The sequence below is a fragment of the Mus caroli genome, chromosome 1 (genome assembly GCF_900094665.2).
Source record: "Mus caroli chromosome 1, CAROLI_EIJ_v1.1, whole genome shotgun sequence".
In the NCBI taxonomy this organism is placed as follows: domain Eukaryota; kingdom Metazoa; phylum Chordata; class Mammalia; order Rodentia; family Muridae; genus Mus; species Mus caroli.
The window spans coordinates 32,173,908-32,185,603 of record NC_034570.1 but is presented as its reverse complement, the minus strand read 5'-3'; the positions used below and the strand labels follow the sequence as shown (position 1 = coordinate 32,185,603).

General features: G+C 45.4%; 1 protein-coding gene across 5 annotated transcripts in view; it reads left to right on the top strand.

Moving 5' to 3' along the window:
• Positions 1-2,462: 2,462 nt before the first annotated feature.
• Positions 2,463-11,696, top strand: part of Mgat4a (alpha-1,3-mannosyl-glycoprotein 4-beta-N-acetylglucosaminyltransferase A) — a 99,593-nt gene continuing 90,359 nt past the window's right edge. For 3 of the 5 annotated variants that reach the window (XM_021158920.2, XM_029478368.1, XM_021158913.2), the window contains exons 1-2: positions 2,777-2,847; positions 7,376-7,733. In XM_021158920.2, coding sequence (XP_021014579.1) covers positions 7,640-7,733 — 94 coding nt within the window. In that variant the 5' untranslated portion in view covers positions 2,777-2,847; positions 7,376-7,639. Of the gene's footprint in view, positions 2,485-2,507; positions 2,528-2,776; positions 2,848-7,375; positions 7,734-11,696 lie in introns of those variants that run through there. The other 2 variants (XM_029478360.1, XM_029478357.1) reach the window with 2 other exon arrangements.

The window sequence follows — 11,696 nt, the reverse complement described above, 5'->3', positions numbered from 1 at the left end:
AGACTCAGGATTTGGACTAACTGACTTTGATTGCTGATTAAACTGATCATGATAATAGATATTTTGTCTTGTTTTGAGAGAATCTCTTAGGTCAAACTGGTCTCAAACTTGCCCTGAGACTGGCCTATAACTTGTAATCCTCCTGCCCCAGGGTCCTGAGTGCTCAGATTATAGATATAGGCCACCATGCCCAGCAACTAAAGCAATCTTTTATACCCAACCCCCAGTTAATCACTTTCTAAGAAATGAAACACAGGATGGGCAGTTGTTTTCCGCTGTGTCTCCTCTCATGCACTAATAATCAAACTTACATCATTCATGAGTGGCTATTAAAGTGTGGTTAAGCAGATAGCCTTGGACATAGCTGGCAAATTCAAGGTTGTGAATGTCAACAAGATTGAGAGGAATCACGGACTCTAACTCACACTGAGGAGGCATATTTCAAACCATCACAGTTTCTTAGCTCAACCAACTGAATGCCACAGCTTCTTCTCAACAATGTGAATAGAGACAACTTTAATCATGGCAGGGTCTTCACAGTTTCTTAGAAAAACTGTCCTTCTGCCAGACGGGCAATGAAGAATGAAAAAGGCATCCCTCTACCTCTTTGTGTTTTTAATGGCTCAGCCTTTAAAGGCTCCTACTGTGGAGCCTGACCACCTGAATTTAATCCCTAGTTCTCTACAGCACAAACTCCCACAAGTTGCCCTCTGCCCTCTGTGTGAGTGCCGTGGCACGCTTGTGACCCCACACTGAATAAATGCACAGAAGATATTATAAAAGGTCTTCAATTCATGGATGTTTATTGCTTCTTTTCACTTCCGATGTTTCCCTGTTTAGAGTCTGAATATGTACTCTTCCTGAAGGTACCACTCCAGTCCGTACCCACGTAGTATCTTTTCCTTTTTCTCCTCTCATCTGACCTTGATCTTTGCTTAGAAAATGTCTGTGAACACTCTCATTCCCTTCCTTTACCGGGGGGGGGGGGAATAGAGAAAGTGGAAATAGGTCTTTTTAATATTCATTCCGTCATCCTATAGCTGGGTGGATTGCTAAAGGTGAAAATGGAAACAGAGAAGCAGAAGTCCCTGAATTAAGGAGAAATGGGTTTAATCGCGGTTAGTTGCCTAAATAACTATTTGTATCCATGAAATTCTCTAGTTTCTCTCTGTATAACATTGGGATATCAGAAAAATCACTGGCTGTGTTGCTCAGCCTTTTAGCTGACCCTAACATAGCTCAAGGGCTGTTTCTTTCCTGTCGAGTATTTTCTTCCTCTGCTTGAAGCCGTGAACTGATCTGACATTCAGAACAGTAGAAAGGTAGCAAGGCCTGGTGTGTCTATGCTGACAGGAGAATTAGCAATTCACCCCAACCGCGTTTCAGACGCTGTGTCTGGTAGGGGTTCCATCTATAGTGTGTGTATCCATCTTGAGGTCTACTGCTGGGTTGCTAACTGTCAATGTTTTAGGCACAGTTATACAGGAAATTTAGCTCTATTTCCCCCCAAAGTAGAAAGCAAAACTGCCATTGGGTTTATCATGCGTCTCTCATACCCCAGCTGGTGCAGAGCTGGGGGAAGAAGAAGCCTGTGAGCCTCTTTTGGGATTTTGAAAACAGCTTAGGAACAACGGAGAGAAATCTCACCACAGGAGAACTGAGAAACCTATAAATACAATAGCTAATTATTAAACACTTATTTTGAGACAAAAAAATAAATGTCCCCCCCCCAAACAAAAATCCCTCATTCCGATGTTGTATACTAGAGTTTTCTATTTTTGAATTACTGTCTTTTGATCCAGATCTTTATTACCTTGGTGTTTGCCAGGAACAAGGCTGTTTCCTGTTTTTTTTTGATTTCTTGTAAGTCTTTGCCGGGTTGTTGGGAGGATCATGGTAACAGGGAGGACAGGCACATCTCTTATCTTATTAGCTGTGTAACCACAGGTAAACTCTTTAACCTTTGAAGCTCATCTGTGAGAAATGGGGATTAACATATATGATAAGCAATTAAAGATTTGCCGGGATTATGGTAAGAAGCAATTAAAGATCTTAATACACGCCAGGCTTGATAGCTAACAGATAACGTGCACAGGGGCAGGCCACTCACGTTTTCTATAGATGTCCATCCATTTCGATCTGAAACCAGTTTTAAACTTTAAGAAATGGTCATCTGACACGTGCTCAAGAGAGAAGGGAAGACTAACACTGCATAGTAGAAAAATCGGGGACATTAGCACTGAGTGGTGTGCCTTTAAACCCTAGTCATATTTGTTGCTTCTAGTTGTTCCAATTGGTCCTCCCTGCGTCTCTGCCTCCTCCTGGAAGCTGGAGGATAACGATGCTCCTCACTGATGCTGGCAGTGTAATGCTTGGAACAGCGGGCCTTGGAAGCTATGGTTGGATTAGAGCCAGGACCTGTCACCGCGCCTGGACCGCCAGAAGATGGGACCCAGAGCTAGGAGGAAAGGCTATGGTGACCAGGTTGTACTCCGTGGGCTCACTGGGGCCTTTGTTGCCTCCCAAGGTTGCATGCGCTCAGGCGGAGGGTACAAGCCAGATGTGGCGGCTGCGCTCCAGCCCCGGCCGCAACACCGATGCAAAAAAAAGGGCTGGGGGGGAAAAATATATAGGCTGCTCCATTGCGCCGCTGAGTGACAGGCTGGCCGGCCACTGGCAGCGGCGGCGGGGCGCTTAGGGAAGTGGCGGCCAATGGCTGGCGGGAACTGGGGCGGGGGCTGGGCAGGGGCTGTCCCTGGCGAGGGCGGGGCGCGCGGCCGGCGGCGGCGGAGGCGGCTCCAGCAGCGTCGCCCGGGGCCGCGGCAGAAGCGCCCTGGCCCGCGGCAGGTGAGGAGCGCGGGGCGCCGGGCAGGGGGCGGCCAGGAGGAGTACGGCGGGGTCCGCCGAACACCCACCTGCTGGTGGCTGAGCCGGGGCGTCCCGAGGCCGCCGTCCGATCGCGCACGCACGGGGCCTCGGAACCGGCAGCGGGGCGCGGGCCGGCCGCCCTCCGCGCCTCGCCGCCGCCGCAGCGGCAGCCCCTCGGTGCTGCGCTCCTTCCCGGTGGCTGGCCTGGAGCCTCGGGCGGTCCCGGAGCACCGGGAAAGTGCAGTGCAGTGTGCGCATGCAGCGAGGCCAAGAGTTGCGGGCAGGATCCCGCGACTGGCGGGTTGGAGGGCTGGGGGGCTGGGGGGAGCTGGAGGTGGCGCCGCCGCGGGGCAGGTAGGGCGGGGGCCGCTTGCTTGCGGGGAACTAAGATGTTCCGGGAGGTACGGGGGAGCGAGCCCGGATTCCTCCCAGGCCCGGGTTTCCTCCATCCCATGGAAGCGGCGAGTGGGACCCCCTCCCCGATCTCAGGTGGGGTCTCGGACCCCTCCAGGTGTGACAGGTGATGTCTGGAAGGCTTGGCGTTAAGTGGTGGCCGTGGTACGCTTCCCGCGCCCGCCTTTATTTCTCTAAGCGTTGTGATCTCAGGAGCGGGTTCACGGCTTACATTTAGAATTCGGAAATAGCTGTAGATGGTATGTTATCTTCTTCGAGCCTGCCATCTATTTTGCTGTTGTGCTTTTTGCTGCCGACAAATTATTTGGTAAAAGATAAAAGAATGACATGGTTGTTCACTTGAATGTAAAAATCTAAATTTAGAATCATGTAACACGCGCTCTGTGGTTCAGGCTCCTTTCTCTTCCAAATGCTCAAAGAATAGTTTTACTAACAGGTTATGGTGACATAGGTTCCGTTAACCCCTGAGTGTAAATCATAACACATACTAGACAATGAAATTATGTAAGCTGTATAAAAGAAATATTTATGTTCTCTAAGTGGAAAGGGCATGAGTTTTTCATAATTGCGGTTTATAAAGTTGTGCAGGCTTACGTCATGGTGTTCATTGATCTGGGGTGTCATGAATCGTGCCTCTTGTTCTTTCAGGCACCTCTGTTTTGTCTGTGGGATGCTGATGAAGGACTCTACCAAATGTTAACCAAAGTGTTCTTAGCCGTGGAACATATGGGATATTTTCAGAGAACACTTTAAAAACTTAATTAAAAAAAAAAAACCCAGTCATGTAAGAATTAAGATGCAAGATTGTTAAATCTATTAACAAAACAGATTCCTCATTCTGCGGTCTAGAGTTGAAGCCTCTTTTGGAGGATGGAGGAATGGCTAGTAACGTAGTCATATTTTTGTTCAAAGACTTGGTTGTTATCAATTAATATAGCCGGGACAGTCTTAAGGTAAGGGCGGTCTGTAAGTATGCACATATGTGGCCTCGGACACAAATGTAGGTCACCTGTGTCTAACGCGCCAGCCTCAAGCTGCCTGGGGTGGTTTAAGGGTACACGGCGTGTTCTGTTTCCTCCTCTCTGGAGATTTCATTCACATGTGCTTCTCGGTGGAGCTTAGTTTGGAAAACCCTGGTGTAAAATGAATAGCTGCATTCCGGTGGAGTGTAACACTCCTTCTTCTTTTGAGATGTCAGAACTTATTAGTAGAATTCCCTAAACGTATCTTCCCTAAAACAGGGTTTGCTAACTTCTTAGGCCCAGTATTTAATATTCCATATGCTTTTGGAGTATTATGGATGGCTAATCTATAGCATTTATACATTTATATAGGCTTCATTTGTAATAAAACAACTTTTCTTTTCTCTCTCTCTCTTTTTTTTTTTGTTGTTGTTTCTTGAAACAGGATTTCTCTGTGTAGCCCTGGCTGTCCTGGAACTTGCTCTGTAGACCAGACTGGCCTCAAACTCATAGAGATCTGTCTGTCTTTGCCTCTTAAGTGCTTGCATTAATGGCATGGGCTACCACCACTTAGCTTAATAAAAACTTTTTTTTTTTTAAAGATTTATATATTTATTATGTATATAGCACTCTGCTTGCATGTATCCCTACAGGCCAGAAGAGGGCATCAGATCCCATTACAGATGGTTGTGAGCCACCATATGGTTGCTGGGAATTGAACTCAGGACTTCTGGAAGAGCAGACAGTGCTCTTAACTGCTGAGCAATCTCTCCAGCCCCACTAATAAAACCTTTTAAATTATCATTTTAGAATGATTCTACATGTCTCTACTTCCTGATTTATGTCAGCTAGATATTTATTCTAATAATCAGCTCTACCTGCCCTTCCCCAACAAAATCCTTCCTGAAGCAAAATATGACTATCTATAGACAGAAAGTGAAAAGCGCGTTTGTGTAATGTCATACCAGGCTTAAAATTCCAAGTTACAGTTTACTGAGGTAGTGCCCCTGTTCTTATAGTCAGAAGTCATTATTGAGTGTTTTATTGAGCTAATAGATTAGGTACTTGGTGGAATTTAAAATTATTGGATTTTGTTTTCCCAGTGAGGATTTTTGGTTGTAGGTGGTCAACATGGGCATAGTTGTGATAAAGTTAACCATGGGAGGTGAATAAATTAGGTCTTAGCAACTTGGAGAACCTCTTTGGAATACCAGGTGCTCAGGTAGTCACAGGCCGTGCAGTGGAATGTAGTGCTTCTAGAATTTTACATGGAAATGAGAGCTCCTGGCCAGAGAAACTAACAGGCAGGCTTTGTTGGGGACTCAGGAGGGAGGGATTAGCCAAAGGCTGCAGGCAGTGGGAAATTTGTTCAGAGTTGCACGTTTGGACTGTGAAATTTTCTGTTCATTCTGTAGTTTTATACCATAACAGGCGTGTGCCTACTGCAGAACAGAAAACATTTTTTAAAGTGTAATACATTTGGAAAATTTATGTTTTCTGTCGAGCCAAGTTAACACTCAGAAAGGCTCTCTAGTCTCATCTGAGCTGCGACTGTCTCCTGCAGCAACTCCGTCCTGCTGTGGTGTAAGCGGTCATTCTGAGGGACAAAAGGCAGCAGATAAGAATTCTGCCAGGCCATGGCGACACACACCTTTAATCTGAGCACTTTGGGAGACAGAGGCAGTGGCAGAGGCAGGCAGATCTCTGTGGGTTCGAGGGTAGACCGGTAGACAGTGAGTTCTAGGCCAGCCAGAGCAACACAGTGAAACCATGTCTTGAAAAGCAGACAAACAGAAACAGAACTTAAATTTAGAAGTTACTGAAACTGAGGCTTCTCGTTGGGTTTACCTCCTTGTGTATAAAACAGGGGCTGTAATGCTTGCCCTGTAAGGACTTACTGAAGGTTTAAGTCTTGTAACTGCCCAGAATGAAGGAAAAAAGCCAGTGAAGGATAGTAACCATCCTCACCATCACACTGTCGTTTGTCCCTGTGTGGTCTTCCCTGGCTAGTGGAGATCCCCAGTGATTCACAGTGCTAGAAATAGCTGAGGTTGGAGTTTGTGAATTGCCTGCAAATGGCTGCTTTAATCAGGCGTGCCCTTCCACTGAGAGATGTGTCTCTTGGGCCTGATAATTGTTTTTGGAGGTACAGTAACTCACCCCACTAGAGGCTCATTTACTGTAGCACCACAGGAAGTGGTGCTACCCCTTGGTGCCACTAGAAATCAACGGGCATCTCAGACTGCCTGACAAGCCCCTAGGGGGTCAGACCAGTTATGTCTAGCGTGGACCACGCAGGGGCTGGCTGCATCTGTTGGCTTATTTTTCTCTTTGATACAATTGGTATTTATTGAAGGCCTATCTTGTGCTGGGCATTCTACTTAGCAACCTCATGCCTTTCCAGTTCTAAAGAATTTTAGTTAGCTGAATAGCGAGTCCTCCTCATTTCTTGAGCATAATAACCCAATGGGCTAGGCTGTTGCCGAGAGAGAGTGGGCTAGATCACTGCCTCTTCTGAATGTGTAAATATTTCCAGCTTTCTCTCTAAAACTCAAGATGAGGATATTGATAATTGTAAGGTTTTTGTGGTTTATGATATGTGGGATACCAGGGTCCGTCGCTTTCTTATTTCATAGATGGAACTTAGAGGCGTGGAAGAAAAGAGGCATGTTAGTAATGCCCTAAGTCAGCACTGGACAGCGGACTCTTCAAACTATTACAGTTGTCCATTCCCTTATTTTTATTTTTCTTAACCATTGCTTGCTATTATGCAGCTGAATAATAACTCGGGGAGAGGGGGATGAAACTTAAGGCTCAGTTGTTAGGGATCCCTTTGGGAATCTGTGAGCCCCACAACTTCTCCCTTTAAATGAGCAACCATACATTTTTATGTTTTCCATAGACAGAACCAGCCAGGAAGGAAGGAATACAGTTTGAAGCTTTTTTTTTTTTTTTGAGGGAAAAGACCCTTATAATTCTGCTATAAGAAATGAATCACTTTAATATGGGGGTGGTCTTCATAAGTACAGTTTAGGCTTGACAAAAGTCTGCCTTTGACACTGAATAATAAGTGGAGAAACCTCTGGTTTGTATTATTTAGTGAGTTTTCCTTCCTTTTCTTTCCCTGACAGGAAGAAGGAAAAGAAGCAATCGTAAAGACCCCCAGCCTCTGAAAGCTGCGAGGACAATCGGGGACAGCAATACCCACTGTTGCTCTGCTGCCTGACGCCTTCTGCCCAGCATCTGAAGTGAACCTCAGTCATCAATTGCTTTTTTTTTTTTTTTTTTTTTTGGCCCGGGACCAAGGCATTCTGGATTCTGTTGATTTGAGGCTGGAGAGAGACCGGTCTTGCTTGTCATCGCCAACTTGCTAACCAGTGTGATGGTGAAATGAGATGAGGCTCCGAAATGGAACTGTGGCCACTGCGCTGGTATTTGTCACATCCTTCCTTACCCTGTCCTGGTATACCACGTGGCAAAATGGGAAAGGTAAGGAGGAGGTCTCTGAACAACCGTGGGTGACCGAGTGCACCATGCCACAGAGGTGAGCCGAGTGGAAATAGGTTGAGCCTGCATGCCTGCAGCCCATGCCTCAGTCTTTGTTCTGGCGGCTTTTTTTTTTTTTTTTTTTTGGATTCAAAAATGAAACAGTTTTCTTGGACAGACTGGTGCAGACTTCTGACTCCTGCCCATTTGTTTTCAGCATCTATGATTACACTTTGGAGAGCCACATTGTGTAACAAAGACTTTTTTTTTTCTTTTTAAAAAACAAGTCATCATAATCAATAACTCTTCGGTGTGCTAAACCAAAGTTTTGCACGCCAGAAGTGTTGTAGAAAATACTTAGAAGAGGGTGATCAGGGCCTTCAGGAAACATACATACTAGTTAAAGTCCCGACTTGGTGGTGTGTGGCTAATGCCTCGGGCTGCATGCCTTGACAGATTGCTCCTTTGGCAATCATGAGAAATTCTGATTGCAATATTAGAAGTTTCATAAATTATAATTGTGTGTAGACTCTAGAACTGTTGTCTGTTGGTTAGAATTACTCGAAGGGGCGATGGTCTTTTGCTCTTTGTTTTGTTTTGTTTTCTCTTTCCTGGCATTGATTTAAGAAGCACTGACGGTAGGGAGGGCGGCAGTGTTGGGGACGCTGCGTAATCATTGTTAGAGTTTATCACCTGCGGTGTTTGACGCTTGTCTTGTTGACATTGCCTTCCTGGCCCATAAAGATGATTGATTTCTGCTGTGCATTTATGTGTCAATGCCTGTGTTAGTAATACATACCTCTCTGGGCATATATACATTTGAACCGTAGCTATGTGCATATCTGCTTGTATACCGTAAGTAGAGGGGCATGAGAAACACACGTCATCTGTGGATAAGCCTTACATTCTTTCCCCTACTTTCTGTCTTTCTGAGTTGGGTTCTAGCTCAGGCACTGGAGAAATACAGGTGAAAATTTTGCTCCAGGCAAGTTATTTGGGTATGCTTTTAAAGTCTCAGCTGAAAATTCTTTTAGAAATACATTGTATCATTCATTTAGTTATTTTGCCTGTGTGCCACCTTGACATAATTTGGATGACAAGAAGTTAGCTTTCAGGAGTTGACCCACTCCTTCCACCAATTGGGTCCTGGGGATTGAACTCAGGGCAATGGCTTGTGGGCAATCGCCCTAACTCACTGAGCCTTCCTTCTGGCTTGGTTTCAGTTCTTGATTACACCTAATGAGAGGATGTAATTAGAATCGCTAGAGTCAAAGAGATGATTGTTCTTGACATAAATAAAGCTAATGACTCACCGTTAAGAAAACTGACCATAACACGTGTACTTGGTTTTTTTTTTTTTTCTATCAGGGAACTTGCCTCCTGGGAGAGTTCTAGTAACACAGAAACTCCACTCTCCCTCAGTGGGTTTTGTTTTGGAACCTCTCTGCTTTGGATCTCGTTTCTTAGGCATCAGCAACATTACTAGCGTTTTTCTTAAAGCTCCATCTATTACAATTTATGATGATGTGATTATCTTTAGCATGGAGGGGGACTGGGACAGTAGAGGTGCCTTCCCCATGCAGTACTGTGTATAGTCAGGTCTCTCCTCTGTGGCTCTCTGAGCGGCTCTGAAGTCTCCCCCATGCTGGTTTTCTGCTTTGTTTTGCTCAGGCTCAGGGGTCTGCCCAGGCCTTCTGTTGCTTGTGTAAAGCCCCTGTGTCTGTTGCTGCCGTTTCTGTGACCACTGTTGAGTATTTGGATTCTCTCTAGAGAGTTCAGGCAGTGAGACAGACTGGGTTTTCCAGGGCAGACCTGATTCCACATATTCAATCTAGTATTTCCAGGTACCATCTGCTTTGGTTATTTTGAAAGATTTCTAAAATTCTTGGCACTGCTGGACTATGAAACCTAAGTTTTTATTCATTCTTGGTAAAGGAATGTATATCCTTATATATACCTGGATATATGATCCCTTATATATACCCATATATATGGCCCCTTACATATAACCATGGACCCTTACATATGGGTGTATGGTCCCTTACATGTAACTATATGTGTGGTCCCTTACATGTACCTGAATGTATGGTCCCTTATATATACCTGGATGTGTGGTCTTTATATATACCTGAATGTGTGTTCCTTTATATATACCTGGATGCATAGTTCCTTATATATAACTGTAGGTGTGGTTCCTTACATAAAGGTAACGGCTAGGCACGGGATATTAGAAACCATGAAAATAAAGAAGAATCTTCATGCCTTTGAGCAGGGACTGGCAATAAATACGGTATGGTCATCTGGGGAAGAGAGCGGTAATAGCAGAGCTTGTCCTGTTCCTTATGCATCATCAGCTGCTTAGTCCTCATGATACCTAGGGCATTAGTGCCTCTGCTCTGCAGTTGGAGACATCAAATCAGGGTGCTAGAGACGCTAGCTAGCTAGCTAGGCCATGTGTTCCTTCTGTAGCAGAGGTACCTTAGAGCTCATGCTCCTAGCTAAAGTTTGCTGCCCAGAACAGTGCGGGCAGAGGCTTGTGATTCCTCATGGAGGTTTATAGAGTAGGCACGGTGTGAAAGCCAGGCCAGGAAGCGAGCACATTGGGTGCAGAGCCAATTTCCGAAAGGGAATAGGGTATGCACTCTCTGCAATTAGGAGTTGCTCATTTTGACAGGCACATGGGGGTACACAGCGTGCAGCTCCGTAGGGGCGCTAGTTTGGTTATAGTCTGCATTCACTACTTGGGAGAATCACAGCTAGCCCATGAAATCGGCATAGGTTGAGAGGAAGCTGGGGTTCAGGGAAGGGAGCCAGTTCAGCAGGGCATACTGGATTCCCACATTAAAAAAAAAAAAAAAAAATAAACCAAGAGAGAATTCCAGGTTGGTGGAAATGGAAAGGCTGGGAAAGTTGTAGGTGTGTTGTACTGGGAGGATGGGACGAGAATGATTCCGAACGTTATGTGCTGCTGTGGATAGGGTACTGTTGAATGATTCCGAGTGTTATGTGCTGGTGTGGATAGGGTACTGTTGAACTTTCTCCACGGTCAAACACAATACAGAAACAGGAAAACCAAGTAAGTATCACAGATCCCTGCGCCTGGCTGGTCTGTGTCCGCATGCCTGACTCAGGGCCACATGCTCGTCACGTCCCTAAGACACAGCGCCTGTGCAATGCTTGCTTCAGCAAAAATGTGTTTGGGGAACTTTAAAACAGCTTTATTGAGTTATAATTTACATACTAAACAATTCAACCATTGACCATACTGATGAATAATAACTCACTTTCGGGGTAGGATGCCTACACTCAAAATGGCTACCCTGCTGAGGTGGGGATGTAGCCGAGTGATGGAGGACTTGCTGAATAGTCATGAGGTCATCGGTGTGAGTCCCGTACCTATTCGTTATCACAGCATCTCTCTTCCCAGCCTTAGGCTGTCAGTGATCAACTTCCTGCCTACGGATTTCCCTGATCAGAACTTCTTCATAAGTGGGCTGTGTAATGTGTGGTCTTTGGTGACTATTTTTTCTTTCGGTTAATATGCTTCCAGGTCTAGCTGTGATGTGGCATAGATCAGTCTTTTTTCTTTTTTTCTAATGAATGGTGGATGCGTGTGTGTGTGTGTGTGTGTGTGTGTGTGTGTGTGTGTGTGTCTATGCATGTGCTCATGTGTTTTGTCTGTATGTGTACTTAAGGTGTACAGGCATGCATGTAGGACACAGGTTTAATGATTGTATCCTCCACTATCGATCTTTTTATTTTATTTATTTATTTTTATTTATGTGTCCCTATGTGTGTATGTGTACATGTGTGTAAAGGCCGGAAGAGGACATTGGCTCCTTGGAAGCTGGAGGTACAGATAACTGAGTTACCCCACATGGGTGCTGGGACTGTGAGCTTCTCCCCACATGGGTGCTGGGACTGTGAGCTTCTCCCCCACATGGGTGCTGGGACTGTGAGCTTCTC